This window comes from Rosa rugosa, chromosome 1, assembly GCF_958449725.1.
Source record: "Rosa rugosa chromosome 1, drRosRugo1.1, whole genome shotgun sequence".
In the NCBI taxonomy this organism is placed as follows: domain Eukaryota; kingdom Viridiplantae; phylum Streptophyta; class Magnoliopsida; order Rosales; family Rosaceae; genus Rosa; species Rosa rugosa.
In genome coordinates this window covers 4,369,289-4,381,765 of record NC_084820.1, presented here as the reverse complement: position 1 = coordinate 4,381,765, position 12,477 = coordinate 4,369,289, and the positions used below count along the sequence as shown (strand labels likewise).

The window sequence follows — 12,477 nt, the reverse complement described above, 5'->3', positions numbered from 1 at the left end:
GACATTCCAGCTAACCAAACGGGGCCTAAAAGAAAAAGAACAAACAAGCAAAGTGCCTAATTTAAACCTAGCTAGCTATTATAGTAATTTTTTTTAATATTCCCACTTACACAACCTAATACTATTGGTCATACTTCACTCCAAAAAAAAAAAATGGTGGGTCTATCCAGACCTCCCAATTTGATAGTTAGACCTTATTGAATTTTTATAAGAATTTAATCTTTATTTTACCCTTAAATGTGAGAAAAAAGAAAGATCGAAGAACTAGAACTGGAGGATCAGGCCTCCCAACAGACGACACCATGTCCAACGATCTTCTCTGATCTTCCCTCCCGTCTAGAAAACGTAGAAATTTTTGTGTTATAATGCAGCTTCATATCTTCGTCAAAGGGATAAACTTAGTTTTAGATTTTATTTTTTTTCATCATACCAATTTATACGAGACTATAAATTTTGTGTAATTATGTATATATCAAGAAGAAAGTCTCTGGCTTATAATGCTTCAGAGCTCCCAAATCATGCTTTTTAATATATTCCCTAAATATCCAAATTAGACTAATGCACACTGTAAAAATCACTTTTGTCGCTACTGTGATGGTCATTTTTGTCACTGCAACTATTTTAGCTACATCTTAGTATGTGGTGAAAGTTTTATACTTCTTAACAAATGTCATTGTGAGTCAAGAGAAGTAAACCTATTTTGCTATTTTTGGGTAAGGTTGGGCATTGGTGATTGGTTTTTAATTACCTCCAACATCTCATACACAAAATCATCATACAAATCAGTTGTTTTTACTAAATTATCAAGTGGCATGGTGCAGTGGTGTTTGAAAATATGTATGTGAAAGCCATGCAAGAAGGAAGCACAAGGAGAATGCAATTAAGGTGAGAATGTGAGATACAGAGAGCTGTATGTACATGAGCAACAAAAGGCGATTAGATGAACAGAGTATTTGCTTATTCTACTTGAGATTTCATTCTCCTTTTGCCTATTGCGCGTCCTGAGGTCAAAATGAATTTCTAAAAGTTCATATACAAGTACAGCAACTTTACCATAGATCTTGTCTTCGTCTTCTTCTTCTTTTTCTTCTCTCTCTCTCCATTTTTTTTTTCCCTTCAATTTAGCATAGATCTTGTTGATTCCGAAGTTTTCACTATATAGGTTGGTTTGTTAATCTATTTGAAAACTTCTTGGGGCTAATGGAGGCAATCTTCTACGTTAATTAAGGTAGAGGTGTAAACATAATCTATTGAAATTCCATACTGTCCTTTGTGATTTGAAAGCTGAACAATCAAAGTTTAAAATAAAATAATAAAACAAGAAAAATGTTCTTTAACGAAAGTTTTCATTTTTGACAAGTATCGATATTACATGCGAGGATATATCACCATACTCGTTATATATATTATGATTCAAAGAGCAAGTGAAATCAGAACCATATTATAGGAGATGAATGAATCATAGAGTACAACTCCAAGCTATCATGAAAATTTCTTCAAATTTCTACATGTGTGGTATATATGCACTAAATAAGCTACAATCCACATTAGAGAACAAAGACAATTTACTTGAAAACCATAAATTCTGCCAGAACAATCTACTTTACAAGCTTTAAACTAAACCAATCTGTGGTAGCTAAGCTAGATTCCATATATGGTTTGCCTACAAGCTTTATGCTATAGCAGAATCCAATACAGCATACACCCTCCAATAATTTTCATCACCATGTGTAAAATCCCCCTATTCTGCAACAGTGAAGGAGCATAAGCTATCATCACTGGGAATTGGCAACCCCCTACTGATGGATCTTTATCGGTCACCATCGCCATACCAGAGAAGTCACAGGTCCATATTTTCTGGTCATTCACTTGGTAATACATGTTAAAAGCATAAGAAGCATTCCCTTCCAGGCTAAGGTTATTGCAAGAAGAACCATAACCCAAGGCAGTACAATCTGAGAGGCTACAAGCATAGTCAATGCTACTTGGCAAACCATACAAATCTTTAGCCTCTGGATTCAGCACACACCACCTTTTGGACATATAATCCACACCTTCCACAGCTACAAGTCCCTTATTCTGCACTGAACCCGACAAATCCAATTCGTACTTCGGCTTCCCATCAAACTCGAACAGCCCCCAATGCCTCTCAAAGCAGCCGGGAGCAATGCTTTTGGCATTTTCATCGATGAGGCTAAAAAGATAGACATCAATCATGCCTTTCCTAGCTGGAGTTCCATTTCCACTTAAGGCATGTTTAAGCATTCCCTGATTAAATCTTTTGGCATTTGGGATATTGGCATTTACAACTCCATCAGTTGGCCAACCCACCTCTCCGACTATGATCTTCATTTCAGGGAACCCAGCTTTGGTTAGAGACCAAACAAGGGTGTCAAAGTTTGCATCAAACACATTGGTGTAGAGCAGGTCACCATCTCTAATGGGCTTGCTTGTTCCATCAAAGAAAGCAAATTCGAAAGGGAAATAGGCATTTCCATAGAGGCTCAGAAAAGGGTAGATGTTGACTGTGAATGGAGCCTCATTGGTATATAGGTATTGGACTATCTCAATCACATTGTCTTTAAGTTCAGGCCGAAAGTCGCCTGTGGATGGAACTGGGTTTGAGTCAGGGGAGAAGTAGATGTCAGCATTGAAGGGCACTGTGGCTTTGACCTGTGAGCCAAGCCCGGCGCGGTTGAGAGCTTCCTGGATGTTCTTCAGGGCTGGTAATGTAGTCTTTAAATAGGTGCCATTGTATGCTTTGAGAAAGGGTTCATTGCCTACTGCGACATACCTGCCAAACCCCATTGCACAATATTAACCAAGCGTACACAAACAAAGCTAGCTAGTCCAAAAAAAATCAATGCAAAAACTTGCTTGTATATATATATGGCATGGAGTGTATCCAGTACTAGTAAAAGTTGCTTGTATGCCACTCTATGCTCAACTATTGATTATCCAGAACTAAAAGACATGGACCACTAATTTCTTTAGGTTAATCTATGCACTATAGTCCCAAACTCCCAATAATCCTTCATAGGGTCCTAGAATCAACTCAACCCGAAGTCTCACAAAGAAGAAAAAGGTGCTAGAAAAGGCTATTTCAATAGTAGAATTGACTCACTTGCACATATTGGAAAGACTAACAGTCACAGTCACAGATGAAACAACACAAAGATATCAAGCAAAACAAGGACTATCAAGATCACAGGGCAAAAGCAATAAAACTGACCCATGATTTCACACAAAATGAACATAATGCCAAGATGTCCAAATAGTACTCAAACATTGCAAAATTGGGTTTTCCTTATCAGTGTCATAGTGACCAAAAATGGGTTAAAAATCAAGAAAATGTGTGACTCAACTTGATATTGACTCCACCATCATAGCAATAAGAGGTGACATTGGCATCGACCCAAGAAAATGCAGCAACAGGGTCTATACTCATCTCCTGCAACATGAAATTGGGTATGGCCAACATGACCTCAATTTTAGTCCCAGTAAGAGCCTCTAAAATTTTCTGATCAGCTTCAAACAGCTTGAGCTTAGTAAACCCATTATCTTCAAGCATTTGAACCACTTTCTCAGGTGGGAGCTGGTGCGTTGCCATAGTCCCCCAGTTGACTCCAAAGCTCGAACCTTTATGGGCCATGAAAACAAGAACCAGCAGCATTGTGACCAAGAAAGACTCGGCCTTTGGGACTTTTTCATGCACCATTCTCATTTTGGTTGATGAATCTTCAAAAGGGTCTCTGGGAATCTGAGTCTTTTGTTGAATGAAGCAGAATCAAGAAAGATTTTGAGGGCTCCAATGGTTCAGGGGAAGCAAAGAGAGAGAGAGAGAGAGAGAGAGAGAGAGGGAAAGGGAATTCTTTTGGGTCTTGGTTTAGTATTTATAAGGCTAAAAAAGAATGAGAAGTTGAGAGAAAAGTAGAAAAGGAATGCAAGATTCGTTGCTTAATTCGGTTAATCAGTTATGGCAGCCAGCCCATGTTAATTGTTTCCCAACTGATTAGTAGTACTATTATCTTATAACTAGAGTAATTAAGACTTAAAGAGTGTTGATTTGCCAAAAATGAATGTCCATTAAGCTAACCTTGCCAAAATAGATGAGGAAGGAAGTGGTAAGGTTCCTTTGCTCACGTTAGCTCGACTTTATGAACGTTGATGTTGGTCGGTTACTTCACTCTATCTTGAGAGTTTTTTTTTTTTTTTTTTTAATCATATTTATCGAGAGGCTAATCAGTTTGTCATCGTCACATGTGATGAGCCCCTTCGGGGCTCGCATCCTTCTATATATTTTGATGAACCACCGGCTTTTCTAATTGATGACATTGTCGTTACATTTGAAAAGAATAGGTTTGTGAGGATTTCTCTTGTTGCGCAAGAAAGTGAATGAAAACATACTTATCCAAGACCAAAGAGCAAAGACTCAAGAAGAAAAACTATTGACTCCTTTTTGTTAGATTACTTAATGAGAATCCTTCAAAATGCAAACTTTCCAGCCAAAATCTACGTGTTAATTTTTTAAGCAATTGCAGGTTCTTCTTTTATGTATAGCTTTCTAAAAGATTGAACTTTCCCGTCAGAAAAGGTTAGCAACTAGAACTTATAGTGCATTTCCAAAGAAAAAGGACACATCTTTATCCTATGCTTCTCTTTATTCCTTAGGTCTTTCATTTTGAGGGTCGTACATAGGTTTCTAGGGCCTGTGGGCACCTCAATGGAGAATGAAAGGCACACATTGCGCGAGAAGATCGATTAAAGTCGGTCAAGGTAGTTCGTTTGGCAGTGGGAAGCATAAACAAATGCAGATTTGCAGTGGTAGGTACTCTTTGTGGCAATAATTACACAAAGGGGAAAGATTTGCCTCTGAATTATTCAGATTTTGTTGCCTGCCTACAGCTTGAGAGCAGTGGAAGTTGTTGAAAACACAAGGAAAATGCTTGTTTTTACTACAGTCGGGAGCAGCTTCATAATGCTCAAATCATTTTTGCTTCATTTCTTTGGGTTCTTGTGGGTACTTAGAGCAGTGAAAATGGTAATAAATCATTACTATCAGAGTCAAAAGATAAGTCAAACTGTCATAGTCATAGTCAAAACATAACTCAAAACTGTGATACTGCGTTTTCACAGATGATGCTTGTACTAAGTTGCAGGAATGGCATCAGATCTATGCTGATATGCCTTGACCAAACAGACCAGAGTACAGGTGTAAGCACAGAAAACACTGAATGATGATAAATCGAAACATAATCACTTGTTACATTTTGTACAAGCTTGGTCCATAACGCCATATCACTTGTCTGTGATTGTCACCTTGATCTTGAATTCTTCGAGGTCAAATATTTGAAGTAACTTGTTTGGTCACTTGGTGCAGGGTATGTGGCTTTCTTTTCAGTTGGCCAGATTTCTGTATTAGCGGTGAACCAGCAAAACCAGCTTCAGTTGGGGTATTTTCTCCATCAGCGAAATCCAAAATGAAGGAGATACAAGCCACCAGAAACAATGAGGCCCATTGGTGCTTATCTGTGATCTTCCGTGACATCTTAATTAAGGCACGCTTCTGGCAGCCTAAAGCTTAAGCAAAACATTGCCTGAAGACGAGGAAAAGATTAGAAAGTAGTACTGCTATGAAGCAGTTTCATACACATGCATGCATTTTTGGAGATTTGGAGCTATAAAAGAAGTTCAAATAGTAATAATACCTTGTTTGGAGCAACATCCCTAACCCTATGAAATATTGGGTCTTTTATATGGGCCTTCAAAGCAGCCTCTGCCTCCTGCATATAATTGGAAAAGCAGTTTATGTTAGTCCACAACAGACCTAACTGAGCATAGGGAAAATAAGAATATGATCAACTCGACACACCTACACCAAATACAAAAGAAGCGTAAGTGTGCATGCTACCAGTAGAGGTCAAAGACCTTAGACTTCATCAAATTAAAGGACTTGCTGTAGTTACCAGCAGACTTTTCAAATTATTATTTTTTTCAAAAGAAAAAAGAAAAGAAAGAAACAGAGTAAAATATGTAGACAGAACTTACGGAAATAATATATTCTTGCGTTTCACTTGCTCGGATGAAGCAATAGCAGTGAATCAAAGGAAGAGTTTCCCTCCAATATTTTCTCTGGATCACCCCTCTAAATGCATCTGAATGCAAAGTGTATACAATAACAGCAATTAGGACTTTTATTTGTACTACAAAGTAAAAGATCATTGAAATAAAATCCTTTACAGCTTTCTAAGTAATTCTTGCAAATTGATGTGACAAAAAATCTATAATCAGACAAACAAGAACGTTTACCAAAAGGAAATCAAATGATTTTTAAAGAAAAGCAATTGTGCATAAGGCATCTGTACCTAGAAATTCAAGTGCAGAAGCCGGAAGGTTCATTATCACATGATCAACATGCTCCCAAGTCTTGACATTGATCATCTCAGAGCCTCTTATTCTCTTATTCTTGCTTCCTTTGCTCCTACCAGCTACAAGAACGTTTGTGCCATCAACAGTTTCATTCTCTGCAAAGGGAAATGAAAAGATGCTAAATCTTAAAATACAACTCAGAAAGCAGTAACCCAGGATCTTAAACATTGTTCATGCACCTGTTTGTGGTGCCCTTGATACCTGATTGACAAACATCTGCAGGTCTTTTAACTGGAGGCACTGAAGCATCTGTATTCCTACTAGAACTTTGTAGACCATCCACGTTAGAAGTAACAGTATCTGGTACCACTTTTGCCTCAACTGCGAGAAATAGAAAATAGAGATAAAGTTGCATACTAAAAATCACTTGAACTGAATGGACACAATAAGTTCACACATATTTTACCAGTTAGCATTCCATTGCCCGACTCTGGTTCCTGATTACCCTGATTGGTACATGCCTCACAAGTTTTGAGCATGGAGGCATCAGAATTCAATTCTTTCCCCAAGTCAGGCACTGCCATCAACTGAGAAACAAATTCTCTCGCATCGAGATTGTATGCGTGAACATGGTCACCAACCTTGTTAATCTCTGCATTGATCTTCAGATAACGAATGCTATCCGGATTTAAGTCATTTGCATACACAATGCATCCTTTCTGTGCGGCAGGAATAGCAAAAGGGCCAATACCAGCGAACATATCACATATGACTTCCCCAGCTCGAAACTGAGAAACCAACCTTATATGTTCATGTTCCAATCTTGAATTCCAATAGACCAAGCTGTAATCAAGCTTGAAAGTCGCTCCATATTGTTTCACTTCAGTAACCATATCTTTTTCTCCTGCTAAAACTTCAAACTTCGGCACACGAAACTCATTTGAAATAGATCCAACTTTATTGACAATTGTTTTGATTCTTGGATAATTCTTCTGCTCTTACAAAAAAAATTCAAACAACACATAAGTATAGATATAGATATGATACAGAAATAAAAATCAAATCCAGGTCTATATCGCCACCAGAAGTAAATGAAACATACATCATAAATAACTTTAGCAATCACATCCTTGTAGGGAATTAACTCATCATGTATATTCAGATGGGCAACGTGACCTGCATAAGAATGAAGCAGTGTCAGTTCAACATCAGATCATCAATTCAGCATGGTTATTGCTTGATCATACGCCAAGTAGAATCATGAGCTGAGTACTTAACTATTGTTTCAAAAGATGAAGGAACCTCCACTCCGGGGGGCAGAATCTGCTTCAAAATATGGTCTGAAATCATAACAATCGATCACACAGTTAAAAAATTTCAAATAAAACAGAGTTAAATTTCACACGCAACTTAGGTATCATCAATAAGAAACTTCCATTACCTGCACCCCAATATGAGTACCCGAGTGTCAACGAATATGGAACTACTTCAATCTTGCATAAATCCTTCAGTTCATTGAGAATTCTATCTGGAATAATAGATAGGTCTACCACACACCCAAGATTATAAAATCCCAATTAGTGATAACTAACAAACATACATGCTCTGGCACATTAACCAAATAGCCAACACAAAGTTCCGGAATGTCTCACCGGAATCTTGCACCCTCTCCGATAATATCATGTAACGGTTTCTTTCACATGTTGGGTCCTCCGTAATCGGCTTAATGCGGGGTTTATCAAGCAAATATCTGCAAATCAAATGCCACCCAAATAATGTTTAACACTGTAGCACGCAAAACCACTGCATTGCAGCTGTACACAGAGAGGGTTAAGACTTAAGAGTGTTTGAAAAGTACCCATTTAGTATTCGAGTGGCGACCTTGCAGAGCTCACGAGGAATCCGAAGCGCCCACAATTTCAAATGCACATCAAATTTACTCTCATCCAACATTTTCAAAGTCTGAAGAGTAATCAGAAGCAGAAAGTTAGAAGCTTTGGACCAAAATCAAAAGAGAAACGGCTCTAATTTTCAGTTGGGCATTTCGTCGAACACCATAAGGGCACACATAAACCCTAATTTTACAAAAAATTTAATTAGAAAAGAGATAAAGTTTCGAACTTGAGGTGAAGTACTCACCGATCAATTTGATAAGAGTTGGAGTCGCTCTGTGTTTGGGGGAATGAGAACTCTTTCCGATGGGTACTAGATTTTGCTTCGTGAAGAAACAAGAGGGATTTAGGGTTTAAGCAGTTGAGCGGGACAAGTAGAACGGCGTCGTTTGCTGGACGTGACTTGGATCATACTTAAGGCTATGTTTGGTATGGCTGGGCTTTTCAGAAAAGCTGGCTTCTGCTTATTTCTGAGAATAAGCGGCTGAAAAGCAAAGTAGCTGAGTGTTTGGTAAACTGGCTTTTTATAAGAGCTGTCAGTGGCAAAAGCAGTGGCAAAGTGTTTGGTAAACTCAAACTGGCTTGTGCTTTTTGTTTGTGGAATGACTAAATTAGACATGAGAGATTATTTTATCTTAATTGTTTGGTAACACAATGTTGTTCAAATACTTTTGTTATTATTTTTAATCTTTATTATGTCCTTATTAATTTTTGTTAACTTTCAATTTTTATAAATCATGGTGACCATATGATTAATATTAGACAATTTTAAAAATAACTTATACAAATATATTAGTAACATTAATAACAACTGGTTTCTGGTTCGCATCAAATATCATAACATATTCAAATGTTCACGTTATTACGCGCATTCATCAAACTTTGAGTAATGCTATTTCTTATTGTTTCCATTTCTTGTGCACCATGACCATGATATTCTTCTTCTACATCATCATCCATTTCTATCCCACCACTTGACCCATAACCTTCTCTTTCTTCACTGCGGACAAAATGTCTATCACCAACTCGATGAGGCTATATAAATCTTTTCCTCAGAACCTGTATGAAACAACAAATAGGTAAATTACAAATAGCCTAAGTCAACTCTTTCTCAATCCAAGATAGTGATCCAACCTAATTTGTGCACAAGTTGACATACTAAACCAGAAAAATGCTCAAATTATTGGAAACAAAGATGCACAAAACTAGAGTAAGAAAACGTGATGAATAGGAGCTAGCGCTTCATATGCTGCAATACGAACTTCTGCTCCAGTCTGCCTTGCAGCAGACGCATAAACACTACAATTAGCTAGCTCCTGATGGTATCATAGATCCAACTTGGCATGAGTATCTGTATCTAAGGCCAATTTGGCAAGTCTAAAGTTTGCAACCTGATCAAAGAATACATACAATACATAATACAAGTTAATATTATCAGCATTTGATAAGAAATGCGAAATACATTCAATAACTCCTCTTAAGAGTATATTGTCTTGTTCGAAAGCTAAGCAGTATTGATAGAAAAATTTACATTTAAAGTTATCCACTAATATCCAACTAACACACATTTTTTTGCTTTTGACATAGGTAGTGGCAGAAGAAGGAAAAAAAAGTCATCACGGATCAAGATTTTGGTGATATAGTGAAACAAAGTCAATCTTTAACTCTATTTCAATTTTAGTTATAAGCAAAACAAAGTCATCAAGGATTTTCATCCCATTATCAAACTAATCATCATGAGCTTTATAGCTTTGTAAATTAGGACCAACTATGCAGCGAACATCATGAGCTTTATACATTTGATGTCTATGATGAATCATATCAAAATGTGAAAGCTATTACAACCTACTTGGCTACCTTCGCCTCAAAGTTGTCATCAATAAGAATATTAGCAGCCTTGAGAAACTTACAGTCAACAAGAATATTGTATGTAGTTCCCAATATAAAAAAGCTAGCACTCAGAGAGAACTTACAGTCCTCATGGAGATATGCCAATCCTTTTGCAGATCCTCTCAGACACCAGATAGGCAGATACAATACATAATACAGATCCTCAGCTGGTCCATCTTCAAAATCCAGAGACCCGATCAATATGGTAATAAAACTCTATGATGTAAATTCATATATAAAACAACTGACCTGAATTCTAGCTAACTTGGAATCATATTCTAGTAATACAAAACAATACCACCATGCCAGATCAACACATAAACCACAATGCAGGGAAAAGAAAGACTGGCTTTATCAATAGTCATTGGACTTGTAGTTTTTTTTTTTTCAATTTTTTCTTATCCTTGAAGGAATAAAATATAAGTAACTACTGTAACAACTTACTTTTAAGCTCTGTCCATGGAAGGCATGGTTGGCCAGCATTCGCGATTTCGCCCAGTTTTCACCTTCTAATTGTGGAAGGCCATTCCCAAATATCTTCTTTGCATAAGCTCTGAACTTGGGTTTCGGATAGAATCCATCTTTATTACTGAGTATCTCCTTGCACAACTCGGCTTCCGTCACCACCAACTCAGCCCGAGTACCATGCCACTGAAGATAATTCTTCCCTGTTGCAACACCAAGGTCTAATTTTATTCCTAAATTTGAATCAAGATAACCATATCACCAGAAAAGAAGGCTAAAGGAATCATGAGCTCCCAATCATTCATAGCCATGCTGCAAAAATTAAACCAAGTACCATCTCTGTATATGCCTTACTCACATGTTCAAAACATGATAGCTTGTTTTGATTACATTAATGAATACATCACCTTTAACAGAAGGGCACAACTTGGCTGAATCGGCAACTACAAATTCATGAAGCTTTGCAGAAAGATTCCATGAATAAATTACAATTTGTTCCACTCCTAACCCAGCTTAAAGATTCCATACAAATAAAATCTGCGATGACTGCTAATCGAATAGTCATTGTCTTGGAACTTAATTCTTGCAGCTATTCTTTGTTAATACATTAGCCCTTTCCTAGAAAAACTAGAATCGGGCATAACAATTGAAACTATATTGACACATAATCATCAACCCAGATCAAGTTATCAAACTACAGTCACACACCTCACTCTTAACAGAAACCCAGAACAACCCAGATCAAGATACAGTCAGAAAGCCCAGAATTTTATCGAACCCAAATCAAGATACTATTTGATTTTAGGTTTTCAGGCCAGAGAGAAATGAAATCAAACCCCAAGAAATGAAAATCACAAACAAAACTCCTTACCGAACTCGAGGTGGCCACCAGGGAGAGCAAAGGCGGAGGCGCCGATGGATGCACGACGTCGTCCTAAGAGCACCGAGAGAGAGAAGACAGAAAGGGAGAGTTGAGGAAGAGAAGAGGCTGGTCGTGTGTGTAATTCCTTGAAGTTCATGAGGGTACCCAATGGTATTTTGAAAAATTCATTAAACCTTCGCTACAGTAGCGGCGGCTTCTGGCTTCTAAAAGCAAGGGTCCCCTGACTTCTGCTTTTCCAGCTTATAAGCCCTGACTTCTGCTTTTCCAGCTTATAAGCCCTGGCTTCCGAAAGAAGCACGCGTGAAGCTGATTTACCAAACACCAAATGGGACTTTGCTTATAAGCACAGGACGTTAAAAGCTGTACCAAACGCAGCCTTATTTGGCCCAAATCAATAGTACGTGAAGATTTGTTAACGAGTGCAAAAGGGTGGTCGGACATTAATCTCTTTATTCGACTTATTGTTTACAGCAAATATGCGTGGTCGATCATATGACGGATCACATGGGTGAGTGAGTGATTGTCTGTTATAGTCTATCATATCATCAGTAATTTTGGTTTACAGGAGGTGCTTCATTGAATGAGTTATTTGCATCCATTTGTATTAGTCGAGTCTATTTTCTAATGGCTTGTGCCATTTTGAATGGTTTTCGTTAATTTTTGTTTTGATGTAGATTCATTTTTGTAATTATTCATAATTTATCAGTGGATTGATATATTTTTCTTTTAAAAAAATAGAAAAAGTGATAAAAATAGAAACATGTATAGAAACATTTTGCCCCTAAAGGATCGTCGTCAATCCCCCGGGACAGAGTTCACTCATTTCACTATGATTGTTTTCACCATGGCCACGCCCAGGGGCGGAAGCACTTAGGAGGCTATATGGGCTCAAGCCTAGACAAAATTTTGGGCTAAAAACCCTTGGGTATATATATATATATATATATATATATATATATATATATATCTCTACCTTCT

The 12,477-nt window shown here is 37.5% G+C and overlaps 2 protein-coding genes and 1 long non-coding RNA gene across 4 annotated transcripts; all 3 read right to left on the bottom strand.

The window, feature by feature from the left end:
* Window positions 1-1,470: 1,470 nt before the first annotated feature.
* Window positions 1,471-3,850, bottom strand: LOC133727007 (glucan endo-1,3-beta-glucosidase 8). Its single transcript, XM_062154635.1, has 2 exons — window positions 3,366-3,850; window positions 1,471-2,794 (listed from the first exon to the last, which is right to left on the bottom strand). The coding sequence occupies exons 1-2, from the start codon at window positions 3,722-3,724 to the stop codon at window positions 1,678-1,680; spliced, it is 1,476 nt and encodes a 491-aa protein (XP_062010619.1). The 5' UTR covers window positions 3,725-3,850; the 3' UTR covers window positions 1,471-1,677.
* A 1,184-nt stretch (window positions 3,851-5,034) lies between these two features.
* On the bottom strand, window positions 5,035-8,672 carry LOC133711618 (tRNA (guanine(37)-N1)-methyltransferase 2). Of its 2 annotated transcripts, none has more exons than XM_062137727.1 (12): window positions 8,509-8,672; window positions 8,228-8,331; window positions 8,022-8,119; window positions 7,811-7,915; window positions 7,649-7,709; window positions 7,472-7,547; window positions 6,836-7,361; window positions 6,631-6,750; window positions 6,366-6,524; window positions 6,049-6,155; window positions 5,709-5,783; window positions 5,035-5,580 (listed from the first exon to the last, which is right to left on the bottom strand). In XM_062137727.1, the coding sequence occupies exons 2-12, from the start codon at window positions 8,320-8,322 to the stop codon at window positions 5,575-5,577; spliced, it is 1,428 nt and encodes a 475-aa protein (XP_061993711.1). In that variant the 5' UTR covers window positions 8,323-8,331; window positions 8,509-8,672; the 3' UTR covers window positions 5,035-5,574. The 2 variants fall into 2 exon arrangements, with proteins under 2 accessions (XP_061993711.1, XP_061993704.1); XM_062137720.1 differs by having other exon boundaries at window positions 5,039-5,597; window positions 8,509-8,671.
* A 355-nt stretch (window positions 8,673-9,027) lies between these two features.
* LOC133711625 (uncharacterized) lies at window positions 9,028-11,779 on the bottom strand. The gene is made up of 4 exons (XR_009847078.1): window positions 11,488-11,779; window positions 10,596-10,819; window positions 10,235-10,327; window positions 9,028-9,320 (listed from the first exon to the last, which is right to left on the bottom strand). It is a non-coding gene; the product is annotated as an uncharacterized LOC133711625 (long non-coding RNA).
* Window positions 11,780-12,477: the final 698 nt, after the last annotated feature.